Genomic DNA, 16,241 nt, shown 5'->3' on the forward strand with positions numbered 1-16,241 from the left:
TGAAGAGGTAGAGGTCCCTGCTCCCCCAAATGTTATTTTACATTACATTGAGCAATTAATGGAGTATTCATTTGGGGATTTCCTATTCCAGGAAAATTACATTTGTGCACTACATCCTACACATTTTGTCTGATTCCAGTGAGTGTAAATGTGATAGGTTCTGCTTGAAGCTGGCGATCCCCTAATGCCATCCCCAAATATTTTTCACTGTGAGTAAGTTGTGGGTTTTCAGATGATCTTAAAGCATGAATATTTTGCTTGAATTCAACAGCCAGAATTGCAGAGTGGTTATAGGTCTCAGAAGAGCATTCCTGGAATTTCCGTTCCTAAGAGATGCTGCTTTCAAACTTGAATCGTTTGAGGTTGTGCTAATTAAATGCCATTTGGAGAGGAGTGTCTGGGCTCTCTCTTTTCATTGCTTGGATTATTGTGCTTCAAATAAGCATAATATTTTTGTGGGTTTTATGAATTGGCCACAGATTTCTCAGCCTTAAGTAACCAAGAGTTGTGTGTGATCAGAGCATTCCATTTCTGTTCTGGCAGAGTCCTGAAAATGGTTTATGTGGAAGCAGCAGCATGTAGGGGATGATTCTACAAATTTGCAAACCATAATTTAACAATCCAGTCTCTACCAGCAGTGCTGATCCTGGCAGTTGTTGAGGTATTTTTGTGAAATATTTTAGCATGATGAATTTATGGAACTCACTTAAAATCCTTGAAATGCACCATTTTAAAAGTGTGGATGGAGACAGCTGGGGTGTAGCTGCCATGTGTCATCTGATACAAAACAAATATTTGTGTGGTGTTTTCCTGTCACAAGTAGCAAGTAGCTTGAAATCACTCACAAAGATATCCTTATTCCCTGAAGACCTTCCAGCCCAATTAATTTTACAAACTCAAGAGATTTGTGCCAGCTCCAGATATGCTGTGAGTGATTTCAGACTTTTTGGTACTTAGCTGAAAGCACTTCCAGAAACTTCTGCCATTTCCCTTCTCTCATTACTGCTTATGGACAGGTGCTCAAAGCTCACAGAAACTGATGTAATGGGAAAGGAGTAAATGGGGAGAAAAAAGGAACAACAGCAAATTCTGATTTCACATGGCAGCACGTGCACCATGGCAGTCTTCTGTGATTGTAGAGTAGTAAAAGATTGTGCATGATCAATATGAGGACTGTGGTTTGATATATTGATAACATAATTTTGCGTTCCCAGGAACCCAAGAATATTCTAAAATGGATAGCAAAGTCCTCCAGTCAGAAGCTGATACTGTTGGTAACCACCATTCTTTCCTGTGACTCCTGAATGTTTAGCACTTTGGAGTTAATATTTTTTTCCTGTAAATGGAATTTCTTTTGTGTTGCTCTCAGGGAGGTACTTTAACACATTTCTGGTTTAATTTTTAATTTTTTTAGTCCTTATCTCACAGAATTGCAATCTTTAGTCTGTGACAGCATTATGAAAGCATAAGCAGATAGTTTGAGAGTTTGGGTGACTATGAGCATTAATTTAACCTAGTGAAATCAGAGTCCTTATGCATAAATTTATCATTCTCTTGATGTTTGGAAACACTGCTTAAAGACACTCCATATTGTAAATTCCCATTTTGTGTCAAGAAGTTTCAATGGCATGACTAAAATCGCATCAGGTGTGCCCTGAGGAGTGTAAAAGTTATCAAGGGGTTGTGGTTTTTCAGTGATAATTCAATGGCTGCTGTCTGGTGTGTACTTCCATCTTCTGAGGGCTGCACATCCAAAGTGGGGTGGTGGTCAGTCAATCAAATATACAGAAGCAGGTAAAGGTCACAGTAGTGCAGAATACTAAAAGTATTAGGCATTAGAGCCTTGACAAATCATTCTCATGACAGTGATTGTGAAAAAGAGCAGAAAATGTCACAAAATTAATCAATTCTCATGAGACCCACTATAAGAATTATGGAAAGAAAAAAAAGCAGTGTAACCCTCTCAGTGCTTTCTGAAGTTCTGATTTTCCTGTTTCCCTCCAAGAGGGGAAGCTGCAGTTTGGTTTCACATGGGATGCAGGCGCCTTTTTGGATAGGAAATCAACTGTGAAATACACAGCTGGGTTTGCTGTGCATCAGCTTGAACAGGAGTGCTCATCTTACAGATCTAGGCACAAATCTGGAATTAAAATTTCTCTGTGCTTCTAACTGAGCCCCTTGGGTCTAGAGGGGAAATCTGACAGCCCTTGGGTCATCATCTCCTCATGTGGATGGAGGGTATGAAATATCCCAGGTATTTGATGGAAAATATTCACATTAAAAATGTTTCCAGTCTTTCAGATGGATGTGAGGGGGGATAAGATCAGGACAGAGGTTATGAGTGGTGTGAGAAGCTTAAATAATAGAGACAGACATGGGATGAAAACATCTGGAACTCTCCCCATGTTTAAAGCAGACCCTCTGATTTTGTAAGAATCAGGGCTCTTGCTGCTGTCTAAATATGTGTGAAATTAGAGAGTGACAACCTGTTGCTTCTGTGAATTGTTGCACAGAGTAGCAGGGATGTTTTGATGTTTGGAGGTTTTTATCTTGTTTATGCTCATGTGAACTTCTGCATGAAATTGTATTTTAAAGTGAGGTGAGCAAGCACACCATGTTAAACAGAAATTACCAGGATTGCAAAATGAAGCAGTGTCAGAAACTCAGAAACATTTGTGCAACGCTAATTCTGATCCCTTGAGCATTTGGCAAAGTCTTTAAATGACATTATCAGTGTTTTCCCCAGCACGCCTGCCTGGGTGGTGATGGAGCACCCATTGCCCTGTGTGGGATGGAGATCTGTCCGTGGGTCTGTCCCCATCCAGCAGCTGCACAGGGGGAAGTTACCTGGGGAATATTTAGGGACTGCACAAAAGCAGGGCATCAAGTCCCTCCAGAAAAGACTGTGACATTTTCAAGATGACTGGAGCTTCTCTGTGAAAGATGAATTTCTCACAATTCCTGATAAATATGAGTAATACTTGTTTGGATTTTTTTCCCCCTCAGTAGGATTCATTTGCCATAGTATAATAATGTTTTTGACATTTTGAAGTGGTGGTATTTAAAAATGTTAGGCCACTCAACATTTTTTAGGTGTTGTCTGAAATGTTTTGATAAGGATCATCTAAAGTAGTTTCTCAACTTTTATTAACTGATTAGAGAATCCAAGAATCCCAGATTGGTTTGTGTTGGAAGAGACCTTAGAGATCATCTCATTCCACCCCTGCCATGGGCAGGGACACTTTCCACTAGACCAGGTTGCTCCAAGCCCCATTAAGATAAATCAAGGAGTCTTCATTTTCTTTTTAGCTTTGCTCATGCATCATGATAAATATGTTCAAATGTTGTCCTTGAAAAAACCAGTTCTTGCTGTCATTTGTCAGTTTTCCTGTTGCAAAATGGGAAAGCACATATTTTTGAGATATGGTTGTAATATCAGAACTGGCTGCAGGTGTAAGAACAGATGAAGGAAGCTCCAGTGTTGGGATGCATTTTTGGCTCTTGGCTGGGCAGGGTCACAGGGGTGTCCTGAGTTTCAGCCTGGGCTCTGGTGCCCTCCTGGCTCTGGGCTGATGCTCCCACAGCCCAGCCCACCACAGACTCCCCAAAATCCATCCCAGCCTGCAGTGCCCGGTTACTCCCCACTTACTCCCCAGTTACTCACTGCTTCCATCCTTGGCTCTCAGATGATGCACTGAGGGATTTTTGTGCCCATTCCCAGGAGGCAGCCAAGGTACCTTCACTGACCACTGAGAACAGGACATGCACTGGAGCTAAACCTTCCTCCTGCTGCTGAGTCTGTTCACAAACATGAAAAACATCTGCAGGAACAGGACTTGGGAGTTTGGACCCATCTCCAAACTGCTTTAAGGCTTTGAGCATTTTACTGTTCTCATCAAAGAATTCAGTTTCACTGTCCTTTGTGTAGTGCTGGGTTTTACCTCCCTATTTATCACTAAGCAGGGATGATTCATTTCAGCTGGAGAAGCCTTCACATCCCAGCCTGATTTTGAAAATTAATTAATTAGTAAAATTTTGCAGGCATTCTGAAAATGTAAAGCATATTATATGTATTCCCTTATTAATTTTAATTAAAGTGAGTGTTCCTTTTCAGTCTTGGAAAGCCTAATTTGTTGGAGGTTTCAGGATTGTTTTCATGGTTGGCAATATGGTCTCTCATACTGACATTTCATAGAACCAGATATTTTATCATTGCTCTTTTTGCACAGCATGCTTGACCCATAGCAGCTTTGAATGCAAATAAAAAACAAGCCAATGCACAATGCTTGACTGTTATACTGAAATAATATGGCACAGCTAAACTGGGTTTCATTTTTCCTTCTGAATATTATTAATTGCAATGTGTTGACTGTTAATTTAATTAAATGTTTTGCTTTAATATAAAACCATTTTTCAGTTCACTGACTCACCATTTCATTTAATTAATTGCAAACCTCAGGATTTGATTACTCATAGTTCTCCTTTAGTTAATTTACTTGTTCACAGTTTTGACAGAAAAGCTTTCAAACTAATATGAAGGAGAGGCACAGTCTGACTAATCAGGAAACTGGAAAAAAATAGCTGTGGCTGGAGTATGAGATTAGCAGACACTCAGGTCACCTGGAAAGCCCAGAGCCCTTGTATTCACCATGAAAATCCAATTTTCAGTGACTGGGCACTGGTTAAATCTTGCACCCAAGACACCAGCAGAATGTAGTTGAGTTTTGGATCCTTATCTAAACACCAGGAAATATTTGCTAAGGAATAAATTGTGACATTACTGGGGGCAAGGGACCCTGTCCCCTGTCCCCTGGTGCTGGGGGTGGCTCAGCACTGCCCTGTGGTGGGACACAGCAACAACCTGGGCTGTGACCTTTGGGCCATGCGGGGAAATGCTGCTTCTCCTGCAAGAATTCACTGAGGAATAACCTCCAGGAATGTGTGATGGGGACATGAGAGTAACAATTAGTGACCTGCTGGGCTGGAGGAGCCTCTCTGGGGCTCCCAATGCCATGTCTGTCTCAGAGATCCCACCAGGAGCTGCTCAGCTAACTGGGGGTACTGGGGATACTGGAGCAGCACCAGTCCCACCGTGGGGCTGTGGGCAGCCCTGCAGGAACCATCCTGACTGTCCCAGACCTCTCCTGTGCTGTGGGGCTGGGAGGGATGTCCCTGTTTGACAACAAATGCCCACAGTTTATTTCCTGGGTGTTCCTGACTGATCACAGCTGGCAGAATTTAACTGAAGAAAGGAGAATTTCAAGTGTAAATGGGCAGGAAAACCCAGAAGCTTTGAAGTGGGTAACCCAGCACGTGGGTTTTCCTAGCAATCCTTTTTTGGTTTGTTTAGGGGGAAGTAGAGGGATAGATGTAAATGTTACAGCAGTTCCCAGGACATTTTTCAAAGTGAGGTGCTCTAAGTGAGATTCTGCTGCTGATAATGATTCATCCAAGAGGATGGAAATGATTCTTCAGTTCTTTGTAGATCCTTAGATAAGTCAGTCAAAGAACAGCCCTCTTCTCCAGAGCTAGCCCAAGCTGAGTCAATTATAGAAAGGAGTTTTATTAGTAGTTAAATTAAATAATAGCTCCAGTAACATTATCCATGGTGCCTAATTGAAGATTGTGCCAATGCTGCCTGTTTTCTGTTTTCTGAATCATTTCAGTCAGCAGCACCCCCTTTCTGCTGAACCCATTTGTTTCAGCCTGAATTTTGTTATCTCTCAGAGATGCTGAAGAATTACTACATTGTTTTTAAAGTGCCTCAGACAGATTCTGTGACTTGAAGTAAGAAGTTATATAGACTAGGGAGTGAGGGAGGGAATAAAGACTTGCAGACAGAGTTTAGGGAAAATCTCAGCTCTGTTTTCAGGCTTGTGCCTGCCTGTGCAGGACCTTGGTGCTCTCTGCACTGGGGCTGAGTTTTACTCCTGAAACTTCAGCAGCTGAAGTGGAGTGACTTTGGTGTGGCAGATGGCACAGCAGAGTTTTCTGATCCATCACTGTTTCTTGGCTGGTGTCCTTATGGCAGCTGTGGCTGGTTAGGGAGCTCAGAAATGTCTGACAATAATTACCTTCCATTTCTGCGGGCCTCGTCGTGGTGATTTGGGGACTGTGTTTGTTATTTTCTGTTTGTTCCATGGTACCTTTCTGCCTTCATTACACTTCTGGTACAACTCTTCAGTGGAAGGTTTTGGGGAATTTTTCTTTTATTTTTCTTTTTTTTTTTTTTTTCTTTTTTTTTTTTTTTTTTGGTTTTTTTTTTGTTGTTGTTGTTTTTTAATACAGTGCTCTGGATAATTTTTTTTTTTCTGTTGTCGTTTCTCTGAACATTTTGCTGAAGATCTGAATTTTCTTCCATTCCCTATTTACCTCCTTATAAATAGGGAGGTATTTCTTTACTGTTTTACATATTTAATTAAATTTCATGGCTTCCAATCTATATCAAGAACCTGTGTAAACACTGATCCTTATGAAAATACTGGAATATTGGTTTATCAGTGCATCTCTGGATACATACAAATGATAAAATGTTGGGAGAAAAAACTCCACGTTCCAACACTACATTTTTGTACCCATTAAAATGTATGTGAATTCTTTGCAAATGGATTAAAATAGAAAGTGAAAAGGTGCCTGGAAATCTTGAAAACAGTCAATTCCTCAGAACTGTGATGATGCTTATTTTTTTTTTTTTTTACTTCCTGAAAATAATGTAAAACTCACTCAAAGAGCAATCCCACTTCCTTTACCTAAGAAAAAAAAGTGAAAAAGTTTGCAGACTATTTCATCTTCTCCAGAAAGTGTGTGGAGAGTTTTATCATTGAAGATGTATTCTGTGATGGATTAAGTGAGAGTGTCTGAGATAAAAACAGGAGTTTAAACACCAGCATTTTATATCTGCTTGATGAAAAACCTGTAGCATTTGTAAAAGAACTTTAAAGGGTGTTGAAAAAAAATTACAGCGTAGTGGTTTTTTGTGTGAAGTGAGGGCTGCATTAAATAACCTAAAAGACAAAAATATTGGTGATGATCAGAATATCTTTGCTGAACTTGCCCAAATTGCTGTATCCATGTATGATAAAAGGTGTCCCTCTCCATGCAGTCCTGGATTGCTTCCTTTGTTAAATCTTCCTGAAATAATCAGAACTTTGTGCAGCCCTTTGGAGGAGCAGCAGAGCTAATCTGAATGTCAAATTCTTAGCAGAATTTAAAAGAGTGTTGTAATTTATGGAAAGGTTGTGGAAGTTATTAGTTCCCTTTAATCAGTATCTAAATCTCTCCGTAAGCAATGCTTTACAGAAGCAGATTATTTAATTCTGGTTACATCTATGATATTTTAGTGGTTTGGTAGAACAGGCACCACCAACAAAAAAATCATGGGTTTTAATAAATGCAATCAGTGATTCTGTGGAACTTAGTAGGAAATAATAAAAGCAAGTCTTGCTGTGCTGAAGGGAAAAATAAACCCATTTAATCCATAACTGAGTGAATAAACAATTGAACCTGTAGAGATATTTTTGGGTTTGTACCTGTATCTCTTGGAATTTCCTGCAAAAACCTCAGATTATTTTCAATCACATCTTGCCCAGAATAAAAGTAATTTTCTGCTGTCTGGAAGAAAATCTGATTCTTTATTTAGTGACCAAGCCAATATGATAAAACTTAAAAACTTACACTTACGAAAAAAGATGCTGAGAATCTAAATAATAAGAAAAAAATCATAATAATTATGGTAACCTGTAAGCTGATGTTACTCTGCTTCTTCTCCTTTACCACTGGAAATTAATTGTGTTTTAGTAATTTGAAAACCTTCTACCAATACCCCCTTTAATTCTGGGAATTTCTGCTGGTCTTAATGGTCTCTTAAAAGTGGGATTCATTCTGTAATTATCCAAATTGTGTTTTTCTACGCATTTCCAATGTAATGTTTTCATGTTACAATAATAATATTCCAAATCAGCAAATTCCCAAAAGGACAAAAACTATTTGGATGCTTAATAGAACAATGAATGCTGTACTATTACATGTTAATTTGCTTTGAACTTAAGGAATACTGTATCTTACTCTGCATGTGGAAATTTTGTTGCAGCTAAATAAGTCAAGCAGAAAGTGATCAAAGTGACAAGGTGATCAAAGTGACGGGAAATTATATTTAAAAGTATAATCAAAAGGGATACCATTAAATAAATATTTCTTTGTGCTCTACATGTTAAAAAGAAAAATAAACATGAAAGATTTTTTTTTTTTTTTTAATTCTTAGAATGGTGTATTCAAGTGGCTTGAGTAAAACAAAGATGGTGTTCAGGGATAGCATTACTGTACTGGACTAAGAATGGCCAATGAATTTATGTGACTTTTTCTTACTGAAAAGGAATGTTCTGTTCATACCTGCAGTGCCACATTGTACAATCTGACACTGCATATTGTTTATTTAAATTTTCCAGGTCTGACAGCAGCTGCCATGGCAGAGGCTATGAAGCTACAGAAAATGAAACTTATGGCCATGAACAGCCTGCATGGAAGTGGGAGTCAAAATGGAACCGAGTCAGAAAATGAAGAGCTCAATTCTAATGCAGGTAAGGGATGGTGTGCCCTGGAGCTCTCGGCACCTGGGTCTCAAATTCTTGGGCTCTTGTATTTTGTAAGCTTTGCCCTGCAGTGCTAAATCAAAATTAGTGCCGTCCCTCCTTCATATTCCTCCAGTCTTCCCAACAGCTCACTTCTGTAAATGTTTGAAAAATACCGGTGAAGGATCATCATTAGGGTTGGATACAGAGCTTTTAAAGGGCCCCCTAAATACCTCTGGAGTAACAAAAGATTTCTCCATTGGCATTGACACTGTCTGGAGTTTTCCAGTAAATGATGGGAGGTTTCCAAAAGGCCGGGCTGTGGGAACTCCTGAGTTCCACTTGGAGAAGGGCAAGACAGGCAATGCTCCATCACCAATTTATGGCTTTTCTGCACTTTGTTCTTTGCTTGGGTGGGTATTTGCAGGGCCCAGCTGTGCAGGGGTTTGTGATAATCCGTGGCTGTGGCTGCAGTCACCTTGGCCAGGAGGCCCTGGCATGGAACACGTTCATGTGCTACATCAACATTAAAACAGGTTTGAGCTAAGCTACATAAACTTTAATAGAGGTTTGAACTAAGCTTCCCCAGTCCCAGCTCCCCAAAACCAGGGTTCAAAGGTGAAGTCAAAACAGATTCTTTTAAGAAGAAATCTTTGTTTATTCTGATGTCCTTCCAGGTGAATAGAGGAGATTTTTGCTTGGTCAGTGTAGGGAACGTGGAACAGACAGATCCATTTTGTCTCTGGTACCTGCCAGGGCAGTTTCCCTTGGCCTCACCTCTTTCTGCATCCTGCACCCTGCCCCTTGGGGAGCAGATTGTGTTGGGTTCCATTGCCAGCTGAAGAGGAGAGGCTCAGAGTGATGCCCGTGGCATCCCCCTCTCCCTTTGGCATTCCCTGCTGTGCTGCATGTGCATCCTCCCAGCAAAATGGTAATTTATTAGACCAATAAAGCAGCAGCTGGGAGGTCTTAGACTCATTTTCTAAAGGAATAACTTTGAATTCATGACAAATTATGCACAAAGCAGTCTTTCCAAAAGTGGTATTGCCTTTTGCTAATTTTGTGTACTCATCTGTATTAGAAGAAATCTGGCTTCTAACTTGTGCATTAAACCTTTCCCCAGCTTCCTGTTCTGTAGGATGTGTACTCCTATTCACCTCTCAGACCCTAATCAATTAGTGCACATTGAATTCAGAAAAAAAAAGCACTGAAAAATCCTATTTAGTGGTTGCAACTAAAATATTTTGTATAAAGTTCAGAATGAATTCTGAAAGTTCACTGAATGCTAAGAGAAAGGACTGAACATGGAATTACTACAGAAAAGTAGGGAAACTTCATACAGAAAACATGTAGGGTTGGTGTGGGGGTTTTAAAAGCTGCTGTGCAAAAGTTTAATATTCAAATTAATTCAAGCTCATAGTTTTGTGTGTTACCTGGTAGGGCAAAATTTGTGCACCTCATGTGGGGAGAATTTACATTAATGTGATCATTTTAGGTACCACATGGAACAGGAAGTTTTTTAGGGACTCACACCAGCCTTTTGGACAGTGCATCAAGGGTGTGCACCTTACAAGGGAGTTCTCTGTGGTTTAGCAATTCAATGAGTTCTACAACCAGCTCAATGCCAATTTAAATATTTGGAAAAGTTCCCACTGACTTTAGTTACACTGGGACCCAAGAATAAGTGTGTGGTGGCAGTTCCATACAGATCTTTTCTCAATTCTCTCCCCTTTTCATTGCCTGGTGCAGTAAAATTGCCAAGAGAAAATTTTCTGGCTTCAGTGCCAGTGTTGTTTGCAGAGCAATAGGTCCTGATCAAAAAGAACGAGTATTAATCCTATTAAAAATCACAATTTCCCCTCTTTCCAATATGTGCAACTTCAGTTTTGGGATAATTTTTGTAATGAGTGGATTCCTCCTTTATTGCTGGGTCACATTACAAAGATTTACATTGAGCAGGATTTGTCAGAATGGAAAATAACCATGAATAGAGGGAAAAATAAAACAACTGAAGAATTATCACTCACTACAGAAAACTCCTTGGTGTGGCATGAAGAGAGTGGGAATTTTGTTTAGAAGTTAATACTCAGGTTGTAACTTTGATCTGCTGTGAAGGGAACACCAGGATAATTCTGTGTGCATGAAACCTTCACCAACTGTTTGCTTTGCTCTAGACTTACAGGTTAAATGACTATTAAAAATAAAATGGGGATGTGAAATGAGGAAGAAAATTGAATTTTGATTTTTTTTTTTACTAAGAAGAGGTAGAAAGGAACAGAGCAAAGAAGTCAGAAGCCTCATAAGTGAGAAAAACATTTTATTTTAGGAGAGAGACCTCCAGTTTCTTTGATTTGAGGTTTTGTTTAATAGCTTCTGTAATGGCTGCAACATGACTCTGCATCTAGATTTCAGCATGAATAACAACCTGTTCGTGTTTCATTTAGCTCCAAATGAGAAATTCTGTGTTTTATTGTTTTAGGAAATTAGTCTGTGTACTATTGCTCCTGGAACTTTATAATTAATCACTAAAGGTTATGGCTGTGGAGAGTTTGTGGGAAATAGATGTCTGAATGATTATAATTGTAGCTGTCAAATCAGAAATATGCTTGTACAGAGCCGAGGACCTTTTGCTTCCTTTGATTTTTTTTTTTCTTTTTACAGTAACAAAGACTCAAAGAGTTGCAGTTTTATTTAAAACAATTAAGTTGGGTTTTTACCTCAGTGTTACACATTGACTTCCTACAATGCCACTAAATATTTCACTTTTGGATATGTGCCTTCCTCCTCGTCCCACAATCTGATAGATGAGTGGAATACTCTCTTTTTGCTGTTGTTTATTTTAAATTAAAGATGTAATTGAGCAGTTTTAAGTCCTGAAAGCTTTATTGCCAGATTTTTTTGCAAGTGTGTCATTATATACAGGCCATTAGTATAATAAAAAAAAGTGTTGAGGATGTCTTGGCATATTCATCTCAATCCCCATCTGTATCTGGTGAAGTATGAAATAATTTTGGGTTTGCTTCTTACTGATGCCTGGCCTGTCACTTCTACAGTGTCTTCCTCTGTGCATCATTATGATGATGGAAACTTTAAAGAATTCTCTGTCTGAAGGCAGAATTTGTCCTGTCAGTTTAAAATCTGAACTCTTAACTCAATTTAACACGGCCAGTCACTAATTCCTCAGATATTATATTGTTGGTCTAGCAAATTGCAGGTGTGTCTGAGGGACAGGGGGATAAATGTGCCACTTCTTTTCCTGTTTCTAATCCAGCTGGTGGTTTTTTGCCATCAGGTCCTACCTGTCTTCTTTCCATGATGTCACCATAATCTCAGTACTGGTGGAGTTTGGTACTGGGATGTTCTAAATAACTTACTAAAAATGAATGCTGCAAGAATTAATCCTGAAAATGTAGAGGGAAAAATTCCCCAAAAAGTTTAATTTGAAGATTTTTTTTTTTAATTGAAGCAATGCTTTAGTTCACAGTGCTGTGAAGAATGCTGTTATACATTTGAACATTGATGTCCTCCTTCCACTCTCTCTGCAGAAGAGAAAGAGATTTTTTTGCACCTTCCTACTCATCATATGAAGTGTTGAAGCAAAACTTCTCTGGTAGTTGAAAATCTCCTCTTTAATCTGGCACTGGAGCCTCTCTGGCCCCACAGTCCAGCTGACCTGGGCTGGCTCCCCCTTGGGGCTCAGGGTCCCTCTCCACCTTGGGGTGGGAGCTGGGCAGGAAGGCTGAATTTGGAGAACCTGGGTATGGGAGAATCCATCCCTCTGGAATCTCAAATTCCCAGTGACTTTTGTGGTCTTTTCCTCCTTCTTTGGCTCCTCCAGGTGAGTCCTTGGAGAGGACACAGTGGCACCTGAGGGTTGCCAGGAGTGGCTGTGGCCTTTCTGCTCCTCTTGGGAAGTGAGGAAGGGCTGGAGGGAGCAGCTGGAGCTGACTCCTGCTCGCTCCAGCCCAGCCACAACAGATCTGTTGTTGTGTAGAAATTATATCAATAGAACAAAAGCTCTCTGGTTGCACAGAGGTGTTGAGGAAGATGAGCTCCTTCATCATGCAGAGCTGAGACCAGGTGAAGTGTTCTGGAAATTAACATGTCATTGCTTAGGGGGATCTGGAATTTAGCTGAAATCTGAGCTTTTCTTTTTAATGGCGTGGCAGCAGGTGATGTGTGGAGTGTGAGATAGGATGGATGGTAAAATAGGGACTGGGTGATGTCACCTGGATGTCCCTGAAGCTGCCTGAGCCAGGAGCGATCAGATCAGAGCATGGCAGTCGTGACAGGAGCTGTGTGTGCAGAGCCTCAGAGCACAGAATAAGGCAGGTATTTCCTTCTGGTGGCTTTTGGAGCTAGCATGCATGATTTAAGAAATGTGTTTTGCTTTCCCAGGAGAGATATCAAACAGTACTAAGTGTTTCAGTGGTATTTCCTTAGGAAGTCAAAATGTTATTCTGTATGTAGAGGCTTGTTGCTTAATTTCCAGACAAGGAGCTAAGTTAGGCAGAAAAGAAAGGAAAAACACCCGAGCTTTTGGCATATGAGGATCAGAGAAAAAGCTCTCTCATAGAAAAAAAAAAAAGTGTTATCTTTTTATCCTTCTTTCCCTTCAGTACCTGCCATGCAGTTTTCTCACAAATGCAAACATCCTTCACAATCTGTTTAAAAAACCACAAATACATCACTCGGAGGAATATTTAAGGAACCATCAGGAGGGAAAAAACTCATTGGTTTAATGGAATGCTGTCAAGGAAAATCAGCATCACAAACGACACAGGGGCAGAATTGATACTTTTGCACTGACATGTTAAAAGAAAATCCCATGCATTATTTAGAAAACCCAGAAATCTGTCAGCTGTATGATTGCCGAGTTAGCAGAAGCAGGAGGATGCTGCTCAAGTTGAAAAGAAACGCGTAGGCACAGATCCATATTGTAACCTTTCATGTTCTCCACCCACCATGAATACCCAGCTATTACACGGTCAGCATTTTTTAGTTTTTCTCTTTTAAAATTTTCAAGTGCTTGAAAAGTCAAAAGAGGTAGGTCTTTTCTCTAAAAAGCAGGATGCCAAGGCTGTTATTTTATTGTAAGAATGTAAAAATGACAGGACCAGAGAACAGGTTTTTTTAAATCCTTGAGTACCATGTAGATTTCATGAAGTAATTTTTCCTGTTGTTAAGGCAAGTATTTTTGTGTTACTTGAGCAGAGAGTTATGCATTTTCTGAAATAGTTCTGAATTTCCTTAAATTGTCCTTTGGCCAGGAGGGATATGTGCAGTCTTGGAGCAAGAGAGAATTTAACATGTTTTGGTTTTTGTGCTGTCTCATCCAAAAACCAAACTCTACTCCAGCCCAAGCAGACATGTTAAACATTTTATCCTAAAAATTGGGACCTCTGTGCTATTTTTGTGGGTAGTACAAGTGCTGGTGATGGTGAGGATGAAGGTGGGAAGGTGAGGAGGCACAGAGGGGATGCTTGGCTCCTGTTGTGGGGACGGGATCTGCACAGGGAGGTTTCACCCAGGGATGTCACACCCGAAGGCGATTCAGGGCGTGGTGACACTTGGTGGTTTCAGCATGTGCTTCCATGCTTGGCCTTGGAGTTGTGCTTTCATGGAACTTTGTTGAATCCACATAGAAATGATGGTGAAGTTTATTTAAGCCTTTTCAGAGAAAGTGGAGTGAAGGAACTCAAACATTCTCATGACATGGGGGCTTTAAAAAGCTTTCCCCAGTGCTGCTTGTCAGGAAAGATCCAGGAAAGATCCGTGGCTGGGGAGTGAGAGGAGCAGAGAATTCCCTGTGGATGGTGTCAGTGATGCCTCCCTGGGGACAGGCTCTGATAATCCTGGGTGGATGTGCTGTTGTGTTTTCAAGATACAGCTCCTCAAGCATTAACCAGGAATAGAAATGCTGTTTGTTTGGGTCAGTTGTGCCTCGTTTTGCACTGTGCTGTTTTCTCTCCTGTTCCTCCCTAATGGGCCCCCTCAGTCATCCCAAGAACCCAGTGTCCATGTGGGAAGCTTGGGAATAAGATGCAGATATCTATTTATTTGGCAAATTGTGGTTTTTTGGAGAGTGAGTGCCAGTGGATATTTTGTGCTGTGTTACCCCAGCGCTGGGCAGGGTTTAGTACCAAGGATTTCAGGGGGCTTTAGTGAAGCTCAGTTTCAGTGGAATGCAAAAATGAATTTTTTATCTGCAAACTTACTTTAAGGTCCCATTTTAGATACATTCTTAAGCATTTACCTATGGAATGCATGTGAATAATTTAACTGTATTTTTAATGTATTGATTTAAATTTAAACATAAATACTTTATAGTAAATGTAGATAATGATTCACACATAATTGTTGACACATCAGCTAATATTTATGTATTTGGATTGACTGACACCCAACTGAGAAATGTGAAGTAGCTCTGGCTTTAGGTTTCAAACTAATAAAGGAGATATAACTCCAGAAGAGTTTTGAAAAATAAATTCTCCCCTCTTCTCTGTAACTGAAGCATCTTTTTCAGTGAGAGGAATTATCTTTTTCATACTTACCTTACACATGCTGAAATTAACTGTGTTTATAAAACATCCTGAGCTAATGTAAACTGGTTTAAAGATCAAGCAAATTTAGGTTTTATCCTTTATTGGCGTCTTTTTAGAAAAGTTGGTATTAACTTGTGAAGCTCTGATTGTGTGATTGCTTTTTGGGTGGGTAATTCCCAAGGGCATATTTTAAATGGAATCATGACCATTAAATATTAGATACTGCTAAGTGTTTGCAAATAGAGAATATATATACACTTGTAAGTTTATATTTCAGCCAGTAAACATCTCACATAATCTGTTTCCTTGGTATATTTTGGTTGTTATTTTATTTGAAATCAATGGACTTTTGTTCCTCTTTTTCTCGGAATACTGTAAAAAACCAGAATATTGTTGTTCCTTTTTTTTTTTTTTTTTAATAAAGACAAGATTGCTTACTATGATTTCTAACTTTTGCTGGAACAAATCTGTAGATTCATATCTATTAAAGATTCATATCTGTTAAAAAGCCCTGCCTACCACCAAACCAAATGCCCCTGGGTGCACACGGCTGATCATAAACAACCTCTCCAGATTCTTGCCATATCTGCTAGCAGAACTAAGTGCAGCAAAAGATAAACTAATGACAAAATGTAAATGCTGTGGCTAAACGGAGGAGAATTGAGAGCTTTCACACGTCTGTCACCTTTCAGATCCTTTACAAATTTATAGTCTCAGAGTGCAGAGGTCTAAATCTTCAAAGCTTGAAAAACAGAGGTGCAGCATGAACTAATCTTCATTTTTTCCCCTATCTTCTTACAGCAGCACTAATGGAAATGTATTTTGTTTAATGACTCTGAAATCCTGTTTGTAATTAGATGTGGGAATTGGTCTTACTTTGTAACAGATGATACTGGAATAATAATATGAGAGATGCTACGCTGAGACCGCTATCCTCCTAAATCTATATCATTTTTCATTTTATTGACAGGAAATGTGTTCCTGGAACAAAGAGATTGATTTTAAAGAGTGGAAAAATAATGTCTAGTAAAAACTCAAATGAAAACATTTTAGTGTTACTTTAATTGTATCACAAGAGTATATTAACCCTTCAGCTGTATTTTTAATTTTAGTAAACAGTCTTCTTACA

The 16,241-nt window shown here is 39.5% G+C and overlaps 1 protein-coding gene across 1 annotated transcript in view; it reads left to right on the top strand.

Annotated features, from left to right (window-relative positions):
- DACH2 (dachshund family transcription factor 2) overlaps positions 1-16,241 on the top strand; it is a 236,156-nt gene that overhangs the window by 145,376 nt on the left and 74,539 nt on the right. The window contains exon 3 of the mRNA XM_058814170.1: positions 8,445-8,576. Coding sequence (XP_058670153.1) covers positions 8,445-8,576 — 132 coding nt within the window. The remainder of the gene's footprint in view (positions 1-8,444; positions 8,577-16,241) is intronic.

Source organism: Ammospiza caudacuta, chromosome 14 (assembly GCF_027887145.1).
Source record: "Ammospiza caudacuta isolate bAmmCau1 chromosome 14, bAmmCau1.pri, whole genome shotgun sequence".
Lineage (NCBI taxonomy): Eukaryota > Metazoa > Chordata > Aves > Passeriformes > Passerellidae > Ammospiza > Ammospiza caudacuta.